The sequence below is a fragment of the Urocitellus parryii genome, chromosome 13, assembly GCF_045843805.1.
Source record: "Urocitellus parryii isolate mUroPar1 chromosome 13, mUroPar1.hap1, whole genome shotgun sequence".
Lineage (NCBI taxonomy): Eukaryota > Metazoa > Chordata > Mammalia > Rodentia > Sciuridae > Urocitellus > Urocitellus parryii.
Window position 1 is genome coordinate 17,714,090 of NC_135543.1, and position 24,374 is coordinate 17,738,463.

General features: G+C 43.0%; 1 protein-coding gene across 1 annotated transcript; it reads right to left on the minus strand.

Annotated features, from left to right (window-relative positions):
• Positions 1–2,822: 2,822 nt before the first annotated feature.
• St8sia3 (ST8 alpha-N-acetyl-neuraminide alpha-2,8-sialyltransferase 3) lies at positions 2,823–9,237 on the minus strand. Its single transcript, XM_026393212.2, has 4 exons — positions 9,059–9,237; positions 7,621–7,743; positions 4,653–5,210; positions 2,823–3,105 (listed from the first exon to the last, which is right to left on the minus strand). Exons 1-4 carry the CDS (start codon positions 9,235–9,237, stop codon positions 2,823–2,825), a joined length of 1,143 nt encoding a protein of 380 aa, XP_026248997.2.
• Positions 9,238–24,374: the final 15,137 nt, after the last annotated feature.

A 24,374-nucleotide genomic window follows, 5' to 3' on the forward strand; every position in this document is an offset into this window, starting at 1 on the left:
TTAAAAACAAAGAGATCTTGTACGATTCACTAGAGGCTGCTTTTCTCAGTGTTGGAACTGCAGGTCAAGGGCATAACCAACAATACAACAATAGGAAAGGCTGCTATACGTTGAGCACTTACTATGCACTGAAAATTGGGATAAATGCTTTACCCACATATTGCATCTAATTTTTTTGAATAGGAGGGGAATGTGAACTACAAATGAAAAAATTATGAAGTCTGAGTATTGTGGATAACCAAACAGGAGGGCTTAGAATTTTCTTCACAAGATTTTTCTTAATAAAGGGGAATGTGGTCTTTAGGGATCACCTTCAAGAAATCCTGTCTAGAATTAGGGATGACCTCTAAGTCGTTCTGGTTCTGGAGATAAGTCCATTTCCCCTCTCTTTTGAGTTCCTGTTAAATACAGCTGAAATGATGGTGGGGGAAGGAGAAGGTACTGTCACTCCTAAGATGGAAAAAGCATTCAGTGAGATCAAACAACAACAACAACAAACCTCTCAGAACTTAAAAAACAAACAAAGCTTTACATTGAGATGAAATCAAATTTAAATAGTCTGCCTTGGAACAATGAACTGTTTTTAGGGATTCTGTTTGTTGTTGTTGTTTCTTCAATCTGCATGGTTCAAAATGTCTATGTATTTATATTTAGTAAAAACTAATAGGTACATTGGGATTGAAACTCCAGAGTCAGAACCTGGCTCGAGGAATATGGGCATTAAATCACTCAGCTGTAACCAACTGAACTAAGTGCTCAGGAACAGCCAACTACGCATTTCTGTCAGTTATCAATCTCTCCGTGATTCCAACCCAGCGCAGCCTGAGAACAGCAGGATTGTCTTCTTTAAAGTGACAGGGAACATACCACTGAACTTCAGAATGTTTTAAATATCTTCCCTCATAGTTTCTTCATATATGGAATTGTTTTAGTTTCCTGTTTCAAAACTTCTATTCCTACTTCTTCCCATTTATGTTGATGACGACCATACATGATAAGTCATGTCACAGCAGGTACCGTGTTTGAACTGGAATGTTTTTCTTTCACTTTTTCTTTAACCTCTGGATCTATCCGGCTGCTCTGAATAGATCCCTGAAGCTTTAGGACCATGCAGAACATGAACATAAGGATTATGTCTTTCCTTATTGTATTTGGCTTAATTTTAGGCATGATCTTACTTTCCCAAAGAGGGGTAGTGAACTGACAACTGAATACAGCAATGATTTTTCATGGGATTTGTGACATTGCAAGCAATCTAGATGAGATTTCTGGAAAAAATAAACTCTCCCACTCAAACATATAACAAATGTGCTTGACTGGCATTTGGAAAGAAACTTATTAAAATTTAACATCAACTTGGCCAGACTTTGGGCTGAACTGGAAGAACAAAGTGCTGCTCAGTAAGAAGCCAGGGGTGGGGGTGATATGATTTCTACTCCTAAGGCTGAAATAATGAAAAGGAGAATGGCCAACTAATTCCTCCATGGCAAGCCTACATAATCTCAAATTCCAAGGACTATTTAGTACTAAGACTCGCCACTGCACAATGGCTTTCTCTTTTGAAATACTTAACTTATAGGCATGTAGAACTGATTTCAGGGGAACTAGGGAATATTCAGTGTCTAAAAGTGTCTCAAAGCAAACAAACAGCAGGTCCCTGAAATGCTCTCACCTTACCATTATCCACAGGGGGTGGCCTGGCTGACCTCCAGCCTTCCTCTCTAGCCCTGCTGGTTCTCAAAGGCTCCAGATGTGCAACATGGTTACCCCATCATGGTGTAGACAGGACAACATAGCAACTTCTAAACAGTCTTTTTCTTCCTTCAGTGTCCCAGGCTCTTCAACTGACTCAATTGCCTCTGTATGTTGAGAGGATGGTTTGGGACTATGGGAAACACCAGGCCTAGGCTGCAATGCCCTTGCAGATGTGGCAATATTGTTATTATCTGCCATAATCACATCCATGCCAAGAGATGCAATGCCACCCACACCATAGGCTTTCTCTGTGATAGTGAAAGATGACCTGCATTATATGCCACTCACCCCAGAGAGACCACCCTGCTGCAGAATGACCATATGGATGAGTGAGGACTTCATAAGATGCATTTCTTATAAAAATAGTCATGAGGGGATTCATCATGATTTTTCTCGGTTTGTCATGAAACATCAAAGTTACCCAGAACCTTGAACACATCAAGTACAGATGCAACACACACAAGCAAAGCTAATTCAATAGGATTCCTAGCAAATTATTAAACTCCGTGGTTGTGGGGCAGGGGAATGGTTTCAGGGAGAGAGAGAGACATGACATGGGGTGGGGGAGCAACAGGGAGCGAGGGGGAGAAGGAGGGGAAGGGGAAGGGAGCCAGAGAGGGAGATATGCAAACCAATTTTTTGTTTCCATTTTGAAGAGTCTGATCCCACCAGCAAAACAGATTCTGCCCCAATTGGCCTGAGGCCTCTGATTACAAGGACTGTATCTGAGCAGAGCTGCAGAAACTATAGCTCTAGTCCTCATCAACATGGGAGGCAGTTTATTATTAAAATACAAACATGAAAATACTTCACACCATTCTGTTAGCAGCATACTTCCAAATGCAACATTCCCTTTATCAACTGAGCTTAAATTATGTGGCTTCAATGCATCTGTCCTGCCAAGTCTGCTAAGACCATTCAAAGAGCAATGCAAAAGGGGGAGCAGACACCTTTCCTTTTAAGTGGCAGACGAGCCTTGTAAGTCTCTGGGGTTCTACTCTGAAGACTATTCAATTTGATTTGGGGCACTTTTTAAACAGCCATTTGGCACTTTCCATTCCGAGTTCTTAGGCACAGTGTGACAGAGTCAGCTTGGTGAGCCCTTCCCCATGCATTCGATATAGCAGCTGAAACTCAGCAGGCAGCTGGTGGGACTCCTGCCACTTGGTGGTAAATTTGGTTCCTTTTTTGTCATAGTAATGGTACGGAAGATCTTCCCTTGTGTTGGGATCAAATCCAAAAGGCCAGAATCCATACAAGTGGATCTCTTCACATATTGCTGATGCAAGGGTGTACATAAGAATACCTGTGCTCAATCGTTTGGGCGACAAGTGTTTGTTTTTCCAGTACCTGCAGAACAATAAGTACACGTGGATTCAGAGGCCAGTGTCAAGGCTTCAATCTGATGGGTCAGTCGTACTGGGCTGGGAGTTGGATTTGTTTAGACAGTTTAAGTTACATGGATAAATCCACCTCCCAGCCCAGTCACCCTGGCCTTCCCCCTTCCAATTGAAATTTAAAATTCACTAAAATTAAACATGAGGGGAGCCAAAGGATGAGTTTATAAAGAGACAGTCTGGCAGAAGACCTGGCTTCTAGTTCTACATTTTGGAAGTGATTGTGATGTTAGGTAAATAGTTCTTGCCCTTTATATTTCAGTTGGTTCATCTTTGAACCTGAGAGTTGGGCTCTATTATCTCTGAACATACATCCTGGTAAATAGGGATTGCCCAAGTCTATGTCTGTTATAGTTGTTGTAATTATTAATAGGACCCCCTTTCTCTCCAAGGAAAAGTTCTGGTTTGGACTATTAATTATGGAATAACCCTACCTTTCAGAGATGCACCTATTTATTAGACATATCAGCTTATTAGAATCCTTTTTCAATGAGAGGTTAACTAGAGATCTTAAATTTGGAAGACTTTAGGGGCTATAGGTTAAGAATAATCTGTTACAGAATGAAAATCCTTAAGATTCCCTGGTTACCAGATTTTTCCAGAACTCCACTCTAATTTGTAGTAATATTTGGTGCTCTGTTGGGACACTTTGTCTTCTTATATAGGGGGAATCAGCATTAGGTAATTTGCTCAGATGATTTAAAAGGAAAAAAAATCCAACAATTAATCTTGCTTTCTAACATACCCTGGATTAGTGGCTCTCAATTCCAACTGCATATTTGAATCATCTGGAGAATTACTACAAAACCCCAAATGCCTGGTCCCTTTCTCCCTTTCCACCAGAAAAAATTATATTAGATGCTCTTGGGGTAGAGCCCAGATAACAGTATTTTTAAAAGCTCTTCAAGTAATTCTTATGTACAACCAGTACTGAAAACCACCAGGTTATAGGAAAATACAGCTGCTCTGGCTAGTCCATCAAACATAAGAGATAACAAGGAGCTCATAAAATATTTTTCACAGGTTTTTATATTCCAATATCAAATTATAAAGGCAGATAATACAATTTGAGATTTATTTAGGTGGTTTGCTGGCCTTGGACATCTACAAAAATATCTAAACTATCTAAACATCAAACAAAAGGGGCAATTTTGAGCCATCTACACCTTCTTTAAAAATCATTTGCTTTGTGTACTTTAGCCAGTGGTAAATTCTTGATTCCTGGTGTTTTCCATGACTTCTCAGTAAGCTTCCCACCAAGAGGGGAAAAGGGAACAGAGGAGGGAGACTGATGAAACACCAATCTCTCCATTTGACACTGGCTACCAGCTGGAGGGTAGACGGAACTTTTTAACTGGAATAATTCATTCATTGATTAAGAAAGAGAAGAGTTTTCCCTAAAGTACTAAAACAACTAAGGATGACTCCCACCCCCAAGAGGTTACAGTATTGATTTGCCATCTGGTGGGGTAAGAGTTAAATGCAATAAAATATACACACCTGTTGACATGCTGCATTATATTTCCAGGCCAAGCCAATTGGACCTTTAACTGACCTCTGTGTTCAACAAAAAAGTCAACTAACGTTCTGGTAACAGTTGCTGAAGTATGGAAGAAAAACGCAGGGATCCAAAGAATGGCCCCATCAAGCTTTTTTAAACTGAGGAAAAAGTTGTTACGGTCCTGTATGGTCAAAAGATTGTTGTAATATTTTTCCAGGATGCTGGGGTTGAAGGTGGTAAGGTTGGTTTTCCTTCCAACATCTCTCTGGAAAGCCTCCGTAGGGGCGAAATTGCAACGAAAAACAAAATCTGATTTATCTATTTCTTGTCCACACTGGCTCCCTGTCAGGATCCCACTATTTCCAACCACAGCACAAATATTATAATGCTTATTCAGAATGGGTGACACTTCTGGAAGCAGTGACCGGAAGTTATTGCTAATAGAGAAAACATATTTATGGCTGGAATAATCATAGTGCATCAGTTGTCCGATCCGAACACTATTCTTGGTCAAAGAAAAATTTTTTATTACATCGACATGCTGCAGAATTTCTTGCCTAAAATAAAAAGAAATTCATTAAATGCATTCCATTCAAAAGAACCGAGTTTCCATCTTATGTCTTATGCTGCCATTTCATTCAGACAAGAATCTCAAGTACATTGAATTCAAGGGTTACACATTCATAATTGTGGTCTTTGAAGGGAGGGCTGCGTCAGAATGTATAGGAATGTTGCAATCTTTCAGTCAGGTTTGGAATGTAATCCTCTGAGGTTTGTAAATGCAACTTGCAGTTTTAGCTGCAAGTTCTTGGTTTTCTGATCTACTTGAGGAATGTTATTTGACCAGGAAGGAGGCGTATGCCAAACTGTGTTAGAATATACAGGGAGACAGTTTACACAGGCCCCAAAGAGCTTACATTAGTGCACAAACATTGGTGACTTAAGAGTTTGTAACTAGGGACTACTTGTTTGCTATTGGACTGCAATGTTTAAGAATATCAAATATCACTGGTGTCCAAATAAAAGCCAAAGAGATATGAGTCAGTACAACACTATCTATTATTAAAATATGAAAATGGGAGTAGCAGTGGATGTAGTTGAATATTTAATAGAAATGAGATGATAATCTCATTAAGACCCCTTGAATAATGAAACAGGATATTTTCCTGCTTGATTATGTAAAAACAGAATTTAGTGGGATATATCAATTCCTTAGAAACAGAGTCTAATGTAACACTGAAAATATATGTATATTTGAAGAATAAGGAGCTTAAGACAGGAGTGAAACATAAAATGAACTTCAGGTTGATTTCCTATTAATCTTTAAGTAAACTTGTTTCCTTTTAAATGCAAACCCATTAAAATATTTAAGGGACCAGTAATGCTTTACTTTGCTGCTAGATTTTCCAGTGCTAAGAAATTACACTGAAAATCCAGTCTTTTTGTTTAAAAATATCAGGAATGAAATGAAATGTTTTGAAACTTGCTTGGACTTTTATTTTTAAAAAACGACTTCATTATTCAAAGTATAGAGCAACATAACTGACATCTCCAATCCAAAATTTCCGAAGTGATCAGTACTGTTTTACTGATTATAAAGCAGTTATAAAGGCAAGGAAAGTTTAAAATGATGCTGGTAAAAATTAAAGGTTACCTAATAAGTGGATTGAAAGGAGGGAAGTTTTAAAAAAGAAATGCCCTTCTGATTGGTCATCAGGGTCACATGACCTAGTGGGTTAGGAATGTTTTTATTGAGTAAGATATGTGTTTTGGGAAAAGGTATATAATGTGTTCTATCCTTGAAAATTTTGGGGGTTATTTATAAAATGAATATTGGATTAAAACCCCAAAAGTTTTTAAAAAGCACCCCAAAAGTTTTACAAAACCACTTAAGGGGGTTTTAATATTACTCAAATTTCCTGAACTAATTTTGGATTAAACATAAATATTTAAAAATATGTAATAATAGTCATATGGTTATATGTCAATTTTTTTGAATAAACATTTTCCTGACACCATGAATATTTACTGGATATGTTTTAATTTTGCCAGTAGATTACACATTTTTAAAAAGAGCAGTAACTAAAAATGGTATGATCAAAACAACTCCCTAAACAGACTAGTCTGTAAAAATAAGAATTCACACCCTTCATGAATACACTAGATGGCTCACATTGCATCCAGCAGCATGATAATCCCACCAAAAGGAAGAAGCAATGACTTATGTGTGTTTCTAAGAGAAGACCAGAATCCCTGAGAATAAGTAAATTTGAGTAAATCTCATTCCCTCATCCCATGTAAAACAACAACAAAAAACTTTTTCATAAAATGAGGCTGCATCAATTAATAAGAATGATCTTAGACAGCTTTATAGTAAGTTAAAAGCTGTAAAAACTTAATGAAAACAACTAGGCAAAATCACAACAGTCCTAAATACCTGCTTATATTTGGGCCCACCTCCTCATCTGGAATTTGATGGAGATGGATTATGCTATTTCCCGTGTGTCTCAATGAAATAATACAATTTTACTTTATTTTTCATTTTTCCCCCCAAATGAGGGAATGAAAATGCACTGGGCAGTCTTGAAATTAACTACGGGGCTTTCTTCTTCTTCTTCTTTATTTTTTTAATGGCTGTCTGGCTTTGGTAATCCTAGCCAGACTTGTTAACTGCAAGTCATGGTGTTCTTTCAAGCCCAAGTGAGGGAGGATATTGGAAATACGTATTTTTTTCCCTATTCGAATTGGTCATTCTGGTGTTTCCTACTTAGAGAGGGCACTACACTCACCGGAGAGGGTTACCAATAATGATTGTGCAGTTAGGCCAGGAAGACAGGGCAAATCCACTGGGGGTGGGGGAGAGGGGGAAGGCAGGTTTTTCTTGTTTGGGATTTGGATTTGTTTTTGTTTTGTTCTTGGAGCCTCGGAATTCAAAAGCACCTTTTAGATGGGTTCTTCCTCTCCTACCTTTGATGTAAAAACGCTGTCCGATTAAAGGTCCACTTAGAAGGTTTCTCTTGGAGCTCCTGGGTGAGAGAATTCGTAATGGGCACAAAGGACGGGTCTAGAAACTTCAGCGCAAACTGTGACCTGGAGAGGAGCATGAGTACAGACAAACGTGCTGGCCTCGGCTCGGGAAGCCTAGGTAGCCATTAAAGTCCAGCCAGCTGGGGCGGGGGCAGCTGGAGCGCGCAGCGCATCCTTCTCACCCCGGAGCCCCTCTCATTTGTTCCACCCTCTGCGACTAGACACACCGGGTGGAAGGAAGGAAAACTAGGGAAACCCCTCTCCATTGTCCATCCCTCCGGGTGCGGGAGAGACCATAAAATGGCCGTCACGCAGTGAGCAGGGGCGGGAGCCGGCAGCAGGGCTGCAGCCGGCAGCGTGGCCAGGACCAGGGAGTCAGCACCGCGGACAGCGGCCGCGCCGCTGCCAGTGCGACCCGCGACGCCCCCGCGGCCCGAAGGAATTGATTTTTGGAGACGGGGCCGAGGAACTGGAGACTCGGGGGAAGAGTGCGGGAGGGGCTCCTGCCTTAACCTCTTCCTTCCCGAGCCTGTGTGTGATTTCACCGCCCACCCGGGACTGGGGACCCCCGGAGGCCGCCGCCAGCTCGGCTCCTGTGCCCAGGCGCGGCTTCTCTAGGCTCGCACCTCTGGCCCGGCTCGGACCACAGGTTGCAGCAGCCCGTCAGGAGGCCCTGCTGGCGAGCTCCTGGGCACAGGTAGGGGCGGGGGCTCTCCGAGAATCGTGGGGAGCAGCGCTGGCGGCGACTTCGACCCAGGCGAGGGTAGGCGGCCCTTAGGAGGCCCGTGTCCCACAGGGGCGGGAGAACTGCAGAAATCGCCCAGAGAGGAGGGCGGCAGTGAGGGGAAAGGGCCGAGGGAGAAAGCCCTAGGGGCTTCGACAGAACAGACCCGCGCATCCTTTGATGGGGAGGAGGGAGGAGAGGAGGCGAGTGCGAGGAGAGTCGGCGCCTGCGCCATTACCTCGCCCGCACCGCCGGGAGCCCAGCCCGCGGAGTCTGCGGACCGCGAGCTGGGAGGGCGCTCACCTCGCGCCTGTCCATCTCGCGGATCACTCCCCCCCGCCCCCCGGACGCCGTCTCTCCCTCCACCATCTTTCTCCTTAACACCCCACCCCCCATTTCTGAAATGGGGGAAGGGATGCCGAGGAAGAATACAAGGAATGCAATAATATCGATCAGGATTACGAGTTTTAGGGGCTTTGGGTTAAAAAAATAAAAGGGAGAAGGAACAGAGAATCCGAGAGGGGAGTGGAGGACCACTCAGTTGGCTTGCCCAAAGTGTCTCAGATGAGCCTCAACACCCCTCTCTGACCTTACCCCGACACACCGTAAACTAGACAGATAGCCCAGGGCGCTCAGGTAGAGGCCCGCACTCACCGGAATCCCGCGTGGAACATGTACATTCGGGGCGCCCCCGGGCTGGCGTACTTGGAAGTGGTGAAGATGTTCTCCTTTTTCAGGGACACGTAGCTGATGAGCGATAAAATCAGGAGGGCGACGCTGAGCATGACCAGCCCCAGCACACTGGCGACCCGGGCCATTTTGCAATTTCTCATCCCGTGCAGGGCTGGGATCAGGGAAACCAGGGAAATCGGTCCATTGAGCGGCCAGCAGCTCGCTGGCGTGTCAGTGAGTGTGTGTGTATGTGTGTGTGTGTGTGCGTGCGTGCGCGTGTATGTGTGTGTGTGCTCTCGGGCGCGTGTGAGCGTGTGTGGCGGGGGAGGGGGAACCCGGGCAGCCGAGCAGCGGAAGGCCGGGGGTGGGGGCGGGCGTGAGTCGCTGGAGTAGCGGGACCCCCAGGGCCGGAGCCAGCGGGGCCCAAGCTGAGCAGGAAGATGGAGGGGCTGCGCGGTGGCGTGGCGATGGAGCGCGCCGCGCTGTGCGTCTCTGGCCGCCGGCTCAGGCTCCCCCGCGCGTTTCCAGCGAGGCTGCCATCTCCACCGCCGCCTGCAAGATAAATGTGATTGGAATAATGTTACAGTTCGATCTAAGCACAGGATTTAATTAATGAACTCTAATCTCCCAAATAACGGGGGGGGGGGAGGTGCAGGAGAGGGAGGGAAGAAGGGGAGGTGGTGGAGGGAGGGATGTGAGGCTAGAAGGCTTCAGCCCACGCCTACCGGCCTCCCTGGCTGAGGGTATCCATGAGGAGGTCGTGGTAAGGAGACAGACACCCAAAGTTTAGTGTAATGGACCATTCATTACTTTAAAAAATATATCATGGAACAAGGGGGTAAATAACTGAATTTGCTATTCGGAGGATAAATACCAGCTGGTTGCTTTTCAGAAATGCAGGAAGAACGTTTTTTAGGATGACAAATGTTTAAAAGCTTTTCTTAACCACCCTCAGCCCCATTGACCAGCACCTGCCAAGGCACCTCAGTAAGGAAGTCCCAACAGCAACAGCTGAGCTGGTCTGCTTTGGTAGCAGTAAAACCCTGAAATTTTCTAGAATGTCTCCTTGATCCCCTTTCTATGCCCACCACATAACTTATCTCTAAAAGGTGGATACTGCCTAGCAAGTTGTGAGGTGAGTGTGGTGTAGAGGCCTGGCTCCCTCTCTTCTGTCCCATGCACCCAGAAGGTGAACAAGCTTGTCTAAGTTGACCAGATCTGGATCATTAGCCCTGATTGAAGGATACATTGCACCTCTTTCATACCCACCCCTATGATCCATCTCCTGGCTTTGCTGGGTGGTCTGACGAAGCTGAGGACATTATAAATGCACAAGATTTCTTTTTCAGGATCCCAAGAAACAGGTTAAAGAGGCTACCTCTCAGGGTGGTAGGAAAACTCACTTACAATTTGTATTGCTTGACCTTAAATTTATTTTAGCGTATTAATTCATATGTTATCTTTTTAATATTCATTGAAAATACAGATTAATCCATTTTTAGTCACATTGGGTGGTGAGGAGTAGCTCACATCATGTATTTTAGCTCTGCCCCTTGCAACTGGTATGGCTTCTTCGACCCTATGTACCCTTGGCTTGGTCCTCAAATTTTCATCAGTAAGCACTAATGAAAGAAGCTGGAGGTGAGAAGTTGGCCTTCAAGAGCCTTTTCCCAATAAACAAGAAGAGATATTTTCAAGAGAGTTAGGATTTCTTTCTCTCCTGAAAGTCTTGCCTTATGGACTTGGGTGGGCTTACGTTACTATGTTTTGTCAGGGGACTGTAAATTCTCCAAAAGGGTAAGCTCCTAGGCTGTAAGCTCCTGCAGAGGAGGGACCATGTCTTCTTGGCCAGTACTGACTCATATAGAGGGCATGTTTCCTACATGTTTGAGGACCAGATGAGCTTCCCTGTGAAGCATATCTGCTTGGTTGTAGACAGTGAGTGGCAAGCAGACTGCTTCTATTTCCAGTGACAAAGGGGGTCACTTAATACCCATTAAAGATATTTATGTCAAAATAAAAATGTGGGTCAGGAGGACACAGATAATCTTCTTTTCCCTGTGGGGCTTTTTCATTATTTAAAACATTTTTGAAAAGTGCATGCCTCAATATGATGAGTACTTGAGTGGAATTTTTAAAGTAGCTACCATGTTTTTTGTTAGAAGATCACATGAGTATAAATGTCTAAAGGAGTAAGATCGTATAAGAGTTATCTAGGAATTAAAAATGTTGGAGGAAAAAAAAGGTCAAGGTAACATGCCACGGGGATTCAGCCAAGGTAGTGGCTCTACTGTCAGGCTCTGGAGCTAGGCAGAGCTTACCTAAATGCTGCCTCTGGCACCTATGAGTTACGTGACCTTGGGTGAGCTCTCAACTTCTCTGTTTTTGGCTTCTCATTTATAGAACCAGGATAAAAAAAATCTCAGAATTTGGAGTGAGATTAAATACCCTGGCCTGTGACCCCCTTCTATAAAACATACCAAGGAAAAACATACTTGGGTGAAGTATTTTCCTACAAAGAATGGTGAAGATTAAGATCAAGTTCAGTTTCCTCTAAAAAACAGTGTTCTGGGCTTCCCTGGGACCTATAATATGAATTCGCTGTACCTAGATTTTAAAAAATTGATATGCTACTTCTACTTAGCACACCTCTGTGCACCTTTTAAAGGAAGTTCTAGTAGGATGATTCCTATATTGCATATGGTTCATTGAAGGTCACATGATATAAAGGAACCAAATTAGCCAGAAAATAAACAGGTAGGCAGGAATTCTTATTACATGTACCAGGCTGATCTGTGATTGCTCAGTAATTACCAGGGGGATAATCCTGATGGTGGTACTTCAAAGAGTAACTGGAGCTGCTGGATAAGGGGTTTTCCAGACCTGGGATTAAAGCTATTTAATAAACTAAAAAATAATTAGGATCTTTTTACAAAATACCACTTATCAAATTTTACTAGCATCAGCCCTGTGTGTAAGTATAGGAGGGCAAAAAAAAAAAACCCAAACAAACAAACAAACAAAAAAACACCCAGCAATGAAAATTCCCTTGGCTTTAATATTTTCTAGAGGATTTGTTATTTTGGACACAGTATTAACTTTCCCTTGCCCACCCCTATGAGTGCCCACTTTTTGCAAGATGCTCTGGTATTCTGTGTCCCTTCACCAACCCATACCTACCAAGAACAATTTCCAGGTACATTGGGGTCTGAAGGCCAGGAAAGTTGGTGTCTTTTATTAGAAACAACATTGTGCGTTCTTTTATTCATTCGTCTCTATTTTCTTTCATAAATCCACTAAATAAAATGTGCTGATTATCAAAAACTACAATAGGCATACTGGGGGGTTATAAAGTCACCTTTGACCTCATGATCTTGTGGGGGAGAAGAATATAAACAACAGAAGACTGATGAAAGAACTAAACAATGACCTCTGTCAGCACAAGATCAGTGGAATTCTTCAGGGGGCAACATTTGGGTTAGGTCTTAAAGCATAAACAGGACTTATTTAGATAGAGGATTTTAGAAAAGGGTATCCCAGGTAGAGGCAGAGAAGGTTTGCTGAACAGCAGGAGGTTTCTGATGAATGCCCCAAAGAAGAACAGAGAAAGGGAGTTGGGGTCAGACTGAGAAAGGCCTGTCGGACAGGAAGATATCCAATGGTGGAGATGGCCAGTGTGTTGGTCAGCTTTGTATTCGTGTGTTCAAAACATCTGATAAGAATAACTTAGAGGAGGGAAAGTTTACTTTGTCTTATGGTTTCAGAGATTTAGACCACGATCACTGAATTCATAACTTTGTGTTCAAGGTGGGACAGAACATTATGGTGGAAGGGCATGGTAGAGAGAAGCTGCTTGACTCATGGTGGCAGGAAGCAGAGAGAGAGCAGAAGGGGCCACAGGGAAGATGCACCCTTCTAGGGCATGTTCCCAGTGACCCACACTCTCCAGCCACATCCCACCTGCCTACAGTTACCACCCACCTAGTCCACTTAAACTAGGATGGACTGATCAGGTTCCAGCTCTCATAATCTAATCATTTCACCTCCTAATCATTTCAACACAGGAGCTTGTGGGAGAGACACTTCATATCTAAACCATAACAGCTGGTATCTTTAGCAATACTGCTCAGGACTGTCCAAAGTTTGTAGAGAGCAATGAGTTCATGATTTGCCCTGAGTAGAAGGAGAAGCAGCGGGAGTTACCCATGTGGATGTCAGAAGTCAGCTGTTGTGTCCAATAGCCCTCCATCCTGATCACATGCTAGAAGTTCCAGCATGCCTCAATTTATCAATGAATTTTCCATTATGGGACACTCCTGAATAAGGCACTAGGGAACTTTCAGGAGGGTAAGTAACCCTGGCCAGACAATATGGGGCTTGTAGTATAGAGAGGGCAGGGAGAGTCTACCGGGAAGCCGCTTTTTGGAACTCCATGTTCCTGGAGGTCTTTCTGCATATTATTGACTTAATATCTGTTTCTAATAAGTCTAGCCATGGCCACTGAGAAAGAATCTTGGGGTCCTCTTGTTTTCCAATTCCTATTTCCCCACCAAAGGTAAGTACTTTATGAGTTCAGTGGTAAGAAAAGTCACCATGGCCAGATAAATTGCCACCAAAGCTCTCAGAGGCTAGAAAGATGCTTGAAGTTTCCAGAGATGGAGACAATCAGAGAGGGCAGGGCAGGCAGGGCAGCATGACTTCTAGCAGGATGACAAGTGTGCAGGCAGAAGAGGGAAGGCTTGGTGGGGTCAAGGAGCAGAAATACTTCTTTGGAGTGAAGTGAAAGGAGCCCAGGCACCCAGGCACCCAGAGCACGCGTGTGCCAGCACTTTTCTACACTATGTGGTGGTCCTGTTAGGAAGGCATGATATTTTTGCTTTACAGTTGAAGAAACTGATGTTGAAAGAGATTAGGGATTTGCTCAAGGTAAAGTCCCTCTAGCTCTAAAGCCACCTTCCACTCGCCCACACTGCTTGTGAGTGAGTCCTGGGATGGTGGCTGGACATAGAAGCAGGCCTGGGGAAGAGTAGAAGCACCAGCCTTTGCAGCGGGAGCCAGTTATTTCTGCTACTACTGGTGATGCTAACAATGCTGAAGCCATCTAGCATTTGTTTTTCACTTGCTGTGTTTGTGTATTGTCCTAGGCAATTTCCATAACTGGTCTCATTCCATCTCTGTTCTGTGCCTTTGAAGACATATGGAGGGTCCCTGACTTAATGTTGGTTTGACCTACAGATTTTCAATTTGCTGTGGTATTAAAACAATAGATATTCTATAGGATCCATACTTCAAATTTTGATTTTTGATCATGTCTCTGGATAGCAACATCTGGTAATACCCTCTCTGCTGAGAAGCAACGAACTGCATCTCCAGCCAATTACACAATCATAAGAGCGAACAACTGAGAAATCATGATGTACTGTGTTATCAGTGTTTTGGGGTACAGGTATTCAATATTCAACACTTTGTTCTAAAATGAGTTTTGTGTTAGATGATTTTGCCCAGGTGTAGAATAATGGAAGTATGTCTGAGCATGTTTAATATAGACTGAGCTAAATAAAGATGTTCAGTGGGTTGGGTGTATTATACTTTTCAGATGCATTTTTAACCTATGATTAATTTAATTTACAATGTGTTTATTGAAATATAACTCTATTTGTAAGTGAGGGAGCATCTGTAATGACTACTACCATTTCAAGAATAAAGAATCTGAGGCTCAAAGAGGTTAAGTAACTTGCTAGAGTCACACAACTCTTGTGTTCCAAAGGAGAGATTGTCTTCACCATGTTTCACTGGTATTCCAGGGACCAGAAGAAGATGATCTTTAACTTTCTCCCATAGTTATTGTGTCTCAGAGATCCTAAGGAAAGGAGTGCACAAACAGTTAGGGTGGAGGGGTAGGGGCAACCAAGGAAAGACCAGAGTGGTACCTCTGGTAAGCATGGCTTGCTGTGAGGCTGAAGGAAGCTTGGGTAGGGCTGGAGCCTGGGAAGGGAGGGTGAGGACAGCTGGAAACAGGATTTTGTTTTCATTGCATCCTTTCAATGCCTGCAAAGCACCCAGAACAGAGGGTGCTCAGCATGAAAAGAAGGCTGGGAATCTCTCTTGCTTTACAGTGAATCTGAAGTTCAGACCAGAGAGAAAGAGTCTGGTCTCTAGAACCGATTACAGAGAAAGAACATCTGCTCCACTGGGATGCATGAGCTGCCTTGCCTGCTGAAGAGGTCATGGTTAATTAAATTAAGTAATTAGATTAAGTGAGGTTGATATTAATACACGCACATATATAAAACATAGGAGGGATGCACTGTGAACAGGAAAACTCCCCCCACCCTCTCTCAGGATCTCAGTTACCCTCCCTAGGGGCAGCACCATTGCTGTCCAGAGATGCTCAATGCATCCTGTACCAGGCATATGAGTATGTATTTGCTTTATACATGTGGATGCTGGGACCAGTTTGAAATGATATTTACTTCAAGGGTTTTGTCTGCATCTCTCCAAAAGACATTTTGCATAGCATTTTAACGTTTCAGATGTTTGCAATGATTACATTTTCTAGAAGCTGAGGAATTACTCACTTTGTGCCTCCAGATGAATGCTTCTCTTAAAGCTCAGTGAAGTGTCTCTATGTGAAAGGAATACAAGAACTTCAAATAGTCTTTTTTTTTCTTCATTGAATAAATAAAATATATTTGGAAAGCTGTTTTAAAGCTTCAAGCTTTTTGCACTCCAGTCCCTAGGAAATGGTTTGGAAGGAGCTATTATGTTCAATTGTGTTAATCTCCCAGGCCCTTGCATAGAGTTTCGACTTTTCAAATGTTTGCAGCGATTACTTCTAGAAGCTAAGGTATTATACTTGGAGAAGCTACTTGAAAAATAATCTTACAGTTAACTTTTAAGCTATTCTTATGTCTATTGTGTCTCTTTATTGCACTGACTGCAGGTATAGAAAATCACCCACAGTTACAGCAGCCAAATAGCATTACCTAGGTCCCATGGCAGGGCGGGAGGGGGGTGTATTTTAAAAAGAAATCTAATTTTAGCTCTCATCTTGAGTTTTTGGGCAGTTCTTGTACCTTATGCTCTGAAACTATAATTGTCAACAGCATATCTTTGAAAGTAGGAGAAAGGAACCACTGTTTTGTTTGTATATTATTATAACACATAAAATGGTAAGATTTTCATGTAATTTTGAAAAAAAATGCACTGCCACTTGCTGATTTATTGATGAATACTGTTTCCATAGAGGAAATGATAGGAATTGTTGAAGGATGAACTGCCAAGTAGTCCCTTCCCTGGGCTCTGGACCCCTGTCGCAATTATAAGCACATACCTGTGGCTGGGATCTTTTTTGTCTTTTGTTCATAGGGGATTCATAGAGGTTAGAAGTCACTGGACTTCCTAATATTGGAAAAAAATCATTTTCAATAAGAGAAAAAAAAGAGCTATATGCTGTTTTATTTTGTTCACCTGCACATTCCATCTCCAATCATGCTCACAGGAATGCTGTCTGATAACATTTATATTCCTTTCTTTAAATGTGGGGAAAAGATACCCAGGGAGGCTAAATCACTTGGCCATAGTCACGGTAGCTTTTTGAAAGGTAGAATTTACACATAGGACTGAAGGATCCTTTTCACCAAACCTAGTGACATCCCATGTCAGAAGGTTAGGCTCTGTACACTGGGGCGTAGAAGATGCTTCTTCAAAGAGCATTGTTCTCATTAAGCAAAGAGACAGGGATGCCACACTGATGTTAGCCCTGTGCCCCTTTCCCTGAATACACAAGGAAGCTTAAACACAAGGAGAGTGGTTCCTCCATGGATGAGAAAGAACATCATTGTAAACTTGTGAAGAATCCTTTGTAGCTTTGTTTCAAAATCCTTTTCTGTTCTGTGGTTTTACATGCAAAAGGGTCTAAATCCTGGTGCAGGTGGTGTAGGATGAGGCGTGGCTGATTTTGGGGTATCTGTGCCTTGGCTTTGAGTAGGGCAGTTTTTCAACTGGTGGAAGTGGTTGGGTGGAGAATAGTGGAGGAGGTGTGGGCAGAGCAAGAATGTCATTAGCACCTTCTCTCTGATAGTAACCAGAGTAGAGCAAATGCCCCCAGGGCAGGCTCCGCAGGGGAGAAGGTAACTGATCCTCCCCGGGATATCTCTGATGCTCACGCTAGTTACCTGACACCTGACTTAACTCCTAGTTAGGAGTTTATCCACGTTTTAATTTTTGTTCTGAATTCAAGCTGATAATTAGGAAAAAAAAAAAAGGACACTCAGCCATGAAGTCTACTATTTCCTTGATGAAAATTGTATTTCCTGTGTTTTTACTTACAGGAAATATCAAACCAAAAGTGAGTAAAAGCATGTTGTAATACTACTCTTTACATCTATGGTCATCTATGATTAAAGAAAGCCTCTCTGTTGGACCTTAGCAACTACAAACAGGTACTATTGCTCATCTGGGGAAGGGTAATTGAGAGGAGTGTTGTCATTTCTTAGGGAGAGACCTTGTATGACATGTTTTATGCAGGTGGGCATATCTGGATACCCAAGTAGACCTCAAGGGGGTCACTGGATTGTACTGGTGGTTTTGGCTCAGATCTTGGACAATCCTTCCCCATCTGCCTGGAGAAGGAGGCTATTCTGATTTGTAGTACTACCTGTTCTCACAGATGTCTCTTAAGCTGTCCTGGCTCCCTCTAGCTCTATAACCACACCTTGGACAGCTAAATGGGGGACCTTATAATATTAAAATTGCCTTTTAACCTTTACAGCGGCATCTTTCTACTCTTTTTATTTTTTGCTCTATGGCTGTGTGTGTTAGTAATTTTAAGCAGGTTTTGCAAGACTCTGGAAACTGCATCTACTATAGATCTGGCGCAAGGCTGGGGCTGTGAGTTGCAAACAGTATTAGACCTTTAGATAGTAGCTGTGAGCACTTATCAAAGGATGCTGTCTTTGTGAGCTCAGTGTGGAAAGGGATGCTGGTTCCACGTGTAGGTCTTTACAGTTGATAATCACTATCTTTAAGGCCATCTTTTTTTGGGGGGGGAACATTTTATATTTTCTTACATTTTTTATAGCACTTCAATCTTTTTTCAAAGTACTCTCACATCTATTATCCCATCTTGACCTCCCAAGGAAACTGTGAGTTGGGCACAGCAAGTATTTTTATCCTGATTTCACAGATAAGACACAAAGAGGTTAAATCACACAGTAAGGCAGAAGGAGACAGAGGCTAAACATCCCATGTCTGATGTTAACGCTGCTAGTCTTTCTATGGAAACACACACCTCTCTTTTTATTCTCTTCCACTAGCTTCTACTGTTACCACTCTACTGAAATTGCTACCTTAAAAAAAATTGTCTAACTTCCTTTTATTAGTTTATTTTGAAATTGACAAATAAAAATTGTATGTTGTTATCAAGTACAGCATATCTTGAAGTCTGCAGACATCGTAGGATGGCTAAATGGGGCTAATGAATAGATGCTGCGATCACTGTCTTTAAAACTATGTTTCTCAACTCTACTTGCACAGTAGGTTTATCTAAGCCACTTAATTCATCATATCTATGGTCAAGTTCAACCTCAGACCAGTGGAGTCAGGATCTTGGGGGTAGCTGTCATGCATCTGTGTGTTTTAATGATCTTCAAGGAATTCTGATGCACAGTGAGGATCAAAAACCATTGCTAGGGGCTGGGGTTGTGGCTTCGTGGTGAGGTGTTTGCCTGGCATGTGTGAGGTGCTGGGTTTGATCCTCAGCACCAAATATAAAGAAATAAAATAAAAGTCCATTGACAACTAAAAATATATTTTTAAAAAAACATTGCTAGAAACTTACTAATGGTAACACTCACGTCAAATTAAATGACTTTTTCCCCCCCTCCAAACCTGGGACCATTTGACACTAATTTCTTCTTTAAACTCACTACTGTGTGGGTGTCTATTAAATGACACCCTTTGGATTCCCTGTTCTCTGATGCTGTCTTCCCTTTCATTTCTTGCTTACCACCTTTGTTTTGTCTTCCTGACTCAGCTTTCCTCTTTTCACTAGGTCACACAGAATGCAGGGAATTAGTGGGGAATTGTGCAAAGGAGTTGGGCATTGGAATGTAAGCTGTGGGAGAACAGGGCCTTTCTGTAATGTAAGCTCATTGCTGTAGCTTCAGGATCTAGCACAGTGCCAGAGGCATGCTCAATAACTGCATGCTCCTGAGCTGCATTTCAGTCTCCTTGTCTAATGCCATCTCTTGGTTATGCCACCATCTTCTCAAACCCAACCTGTTCAAAACTGAGCACATCTCCTTCCCTCCTCCTACACAGTAACTCTTTTAAATATTCCTATCTACCTCTCTGCTTCCAATAGCTTCATTATTTTAGGTTTTGGGGTCAGTTTTGACTCTTACTTTCCATTCTCCTTCCCTGCATCTCCATTTAGCTGACTCTTCCCTGTTTCTGATCCCTGGGGAAGCAGTGCTAGGATATGCCCTGGGCACTGGCTGGGTTCAGTAAGCCCACCCATCCATTGGACAATTGTCTGCATGGTGACCTGGGAGAAAGGCTCCCAGTTTTCTCTAGAACATGATGGGAGGACACAGAGCATGTTGACTGGAAGGAGTACAAAAATGTCCTTCTGAGTCAACTCACTTTGGCAGTACATGGCTTTCTAAATTCAGTTCCAGGTCCCATGAATCATTTAGGGAACCTTAATTTTTCCTAGGTTCCTGACACGAGACTGTTCTGGTAACTCCCACCCATAAACAATTATATGAATATTAGTTCAAATATTTCTTCCAATGAAAATAATATTTTTTCCAACTTGTACTTTTCTTTCTTTTTGTACCATCTAACCAATATCCTAACCACCAGATCTGAACCAATTAATAACTTCTTAGCAGATATATTTGATTATTATTAGCTCTTTCAACACATCCCTTTTGCCATCCCTTCTGCCTGGATTTTATAACTCTAGTTTGACCACCTGGAAAACTTGGTTTGCCTTTTTGGAAATATTTCTTTTTTAAAAAATGAGCTTAGGAAGGAAGAATGGTTCAGAGATAAATTAACAGAATGGCTCAGGAGTGAGCTCACCTGGGCTTGAATCCCTGGACCAGTAAACTAACATGATGATGGCGAAGTAGGAAAAACTACTTTGTTCACTTTATTATTCCCTTTATTATTGGCATCATCAAGCAAGCACCTTCCTGTTCTTCATTTCTACTCTCCAACAGTTAGGCACTTCTCTGTGGTCATCGATTGTATATTCTCTCATTATTTTGCATGTTAGACCTAAGCAATCTTTTGCATACTGAATTTCACAACTGGGCCATGACATTAAAATTTGGCTGATCCACAGGCTTTGCATCTTTTCCTGGTGCCTCACAACAAAGACTCCTGATTGGCTCTGGGACAGGCACTGCCATCAGACTCCCCAAGAGGCATCTCTTCAAGAGTAATTCTTGATGAGTCCAATCCCAAGATGGCAATTCCATGTTCTCCCCACATCCCACTCTAGGGGGCAACATGAGCCCCTTCCGGCCAGTGAGACATGAAAGGAAGTGTCTGGAAGGATTTCTGAGAAGGTGTCCTCAGTTTTAAAATAAGACCTGTGGAAGACCAACAACCCTTCTTATTTACCTGGACATTGTTGTGCTTGCTGTGAGGTCTGGAATGGTGGCCTTTTGTGACCACGAGAGAGAGAGAGAGAGATAAATGAGGACAAAGCTAAACACCAGTCCTGCCTGTCTGATGCCATCTCCGGGCTGTACCATCATCTTCTCAAACCCAAACTGTTCATAATTGATCACATCACTATTCTTCCTCCTACAAAACAGCTCTATTAAATGTTTCCTACCCACTCTTCCAATAGCCTCACCTCTCATAGTAGGTCCTGGAGGATGTCATGAATCATTGAACTAACTAACCCTGAAAAAAAAAATCATTCTTACTGAATAATCTAGTAAAGTCTGGGTTTAATTTGGCTAAAGCCATCCTGACATAGTGTCCAGGAACATTGTTTAAGTTCTGATATTTATTTTTCTAGAACCTGGTCCCTGGTCTGATTGATAGCCTGGAACTTCTTACTGAGAGACTTTTCCAATAGTGACAGCAGAGCGGGGTGACTCATTCCCTCACCACCCTCCTCTGCTTCTCTGCCCCTGATCCTACTCAAGCTCAATAGGTTGAAAGGTCTCCAGTCTATCAAGAGAGGGAGAGGAAAATGGGAATCCCTGTCAAGGGAGAGGACCAGCAGGGTGGAGGGCACAGGAAGGAATAAGAGAATTCTATGAGCATCACCGAGGCCTCTGGAAGCCAAGCCCGTGCAGAAGCACGAGGGAGGTCAGTGCTCTGGTTGCTACAGACCTTCTCAACAGCCTGAAGTTGAGTGCCACCTTCCTGTCTTGTCAGGGCAGAAACTGAGGCTCCAGGAGGCTAAGTAATGTGGTTTGTGCCATAAAGCATGAGGTTCGGGTTTCTTCTTGTGAGTCTCAGGTGTTTGAGATCCATGATAAGCTCATGTGATGTGTGTGAGCATTTTTCTGGGAGGGGTTTGTGATTCCTTGGAAAGTTTAAGGCTCACATAAGTAAATGATGGAGCTGAGGTTCAACCTCCTTCCATCTTACTCCTGAAGCCCAGTTTCTTGCTTCTACCTGTGTGGCTGCTGAGGGTTTAAGGGTCAGATCTCCTTCCCAATATAGCATTTTTCTCTTACTATGGTGTTTCCTTCTGCTTAATCTATTTGCACTTCCCATATCTTTTGTTGAGTGGGTACAAAATGTAATGACAGGGTTGTGGGTTAAATTTTGTCCTTCACAAAATGAAATGTTCATGTCCTAAACTCCAGTACATATAAACGCATCCTTGTTTGAAAATTAGGTCTTTTGCAGATGTAATGAAGTTAGGATGAGGTCATGTAGAATTAAGGTATCCAATGACTGGTGTCCTTATAAAAATTTGGACACAGAGACACAGAGGAAAGGAGGCTATGTGATGACAGAGACAGAGATTGGAATCATGTGGCTACAAGCCAAAGAACACCAAGAACTGCCAGCCACCAGCAGAAGCCAGGGAGAGGCCAAAAACAAACGTTCTCTGACTTCCAGAGGGAACTAACCCTGTCAGTTCTCTGATTTTCCATTTCTAGCTTCCAAAATTGTGATAGAACACATTTCTCTTGTTTCAAGTCACCCACTTTGTGGTAATTTGTCATGGTAGTCTTAGAAAATGAATACAGATAGTGCCACAGAGAAGAAAACTCCAAATAAGACAACAAATTCAGAGCTTTGCATCTGAAGCAAACATGGCCTTTAGACTCATTGGAAGAATGCTATGAGGTGTTGGTTTCTCCTTCCATGGACCTGCAAACTGGAACCTGAAAGCCACATAACTCATGTACATTGCTCAGCTGCTAAGTGGCAGAGCCAAAGGCAAACCCTTATAGGTCTGCACCTGTTATCCATATTCCACAACAGCCCAAAATGGGACAAAGACGGGGAGGGGGTAATGGTAGGCAGTGAAAGAAAAGATGGAAGGAAAGGAAATGGAGAGGGGTTGAGGAGAATGTGAGAATAAGACCCACGGAAGGAGATAAAGGAAAAGAGGAGGGAGAGAATTGGGGAGGGAATCTAAGACAGTAAGGCCGCTCCTGGGGCTGCTGGGTCCTGTCTTGACTCCTTAGAGGCCAGCACTTCCCCACCCCCATCCCCTTGCTGCTCTCTCTGTTCATCCTTGGCCATGAAGCTGGTGTTCCACCTACCCCAGATTTCCTCTCCTTCTTCCCTCTCTCCCTCTCTTTTTCTCTTTCTTCTCGTTGGTCATGACTAAAGAGAAATGCCTGGATGCACATGACAGGTGCAGTTCCCCTGGAGAGGGCACACCTGTGCATGGCTGTCTTCTCTACACTTCCATCTGCAGTAGGCTGGTGAACTCATCAGTTACGGGAGTGGTTTGGATGCTGTGAATGTCAGTCTACAGATGGGAGGGCTGGGAAGCCATGGTCCATCTTTGCACGGGCTCTTTTATATTATAAACTTTTAAATTTCTTCTAATTAGTGATACATAACAGTAGAATGCACTTTGACACATCATACATAGATGGAGTATAATTTCTCATTCTTCTGGTTGTACATGATGTGGAATCCCAAGGGTCGTATAGTTGTATATGTAGATAGGGTAATAATGTCTGATTCATTCTACTGTCCTTCCTACCCCCTCTCCCTCCCCTCCCTTCACTTCTCTACACCTAATCTAAAGTAACTCTATTCTTCCCTAGAGCCCTCTCCCCCATTGTGAATTAGCATCAGCATAACAGAGAAAACATTCAGCCTTTGGATACATGGATTTTTTTTTTCTTGATTGGACTATTGTGCTTACTCTTTCTTAGAGCAAACTATTTGTAGAACCCTATTTATTCTGCCCTCCTCTTCCCCTATGGAAAGTCTAAATTCCAGAGAGCAGCCAGCCAGGTATTCTCTACTGTGCTTCCAGGGGCTTCTGAGTCTGATTTCCAACCCTTATCTTAGCTGTAGACTCAGCTGTTTCCAGCCTGCCAGACCCTGTCAGCTAAGTGATGTGAAGCATCAACTTTGCTTCTTTTCCCTGGACCTTTGCTTAAAACTTCATGTTCCCAGTTGATTTCTCCAAACCATCTCTGAGCTCACCTGATTCCTATCCCTTCAGCCAATAAATACTTAATGGGACCATATTATGTGCCCAAGTAGTGCTCTGTGCCCTGGGGATCTAGTGGTGAATGGTACAGACAGGGCCCAACTCTCCTGGTGCTAATATTGTTCAAGTGACAGTGATGAGTAAACAAGGTCATTTCATGGGGAGCCACTTGTCACGTAGTAAATGTCAGAGGAGATGTGATAGTGAAAATTCAGGGAAAGCCTCTCTGAGTTCACAAGAGCACAGGGTCAGCCAGGCGCTTCCAGGAAGAGGGAGGAATTGCGATATCCCAGGGGTGGGTCTTAGCTTGGTATGTTGGAGGGACAGAAAGGTTGGTGGTTGGAGTATAGTGAGGGATGGCGGTTGGCAGCAGATCCCATAGGCCCTTGCAGCATAGATTTGGACTTTATTCCAGTTGCAGTGGGAGGCCTTGTATGATCTGAAGTAGCAGAGCAGCAGGGTTAGAGTCACAGTTTTGGAAGCCACTGTGTGAAGAATTGGTTTCGGCTGGGCCCGGGGGAGATTGATGGCTTATGAGAGGAAGGCAAGAAAAGAATCAGGGAGAAGGGTTAGAAGGCCACTATGATGGATAAGAAGTCTTTGGTTGAACAAGGTGAAAAAGTCTATGCC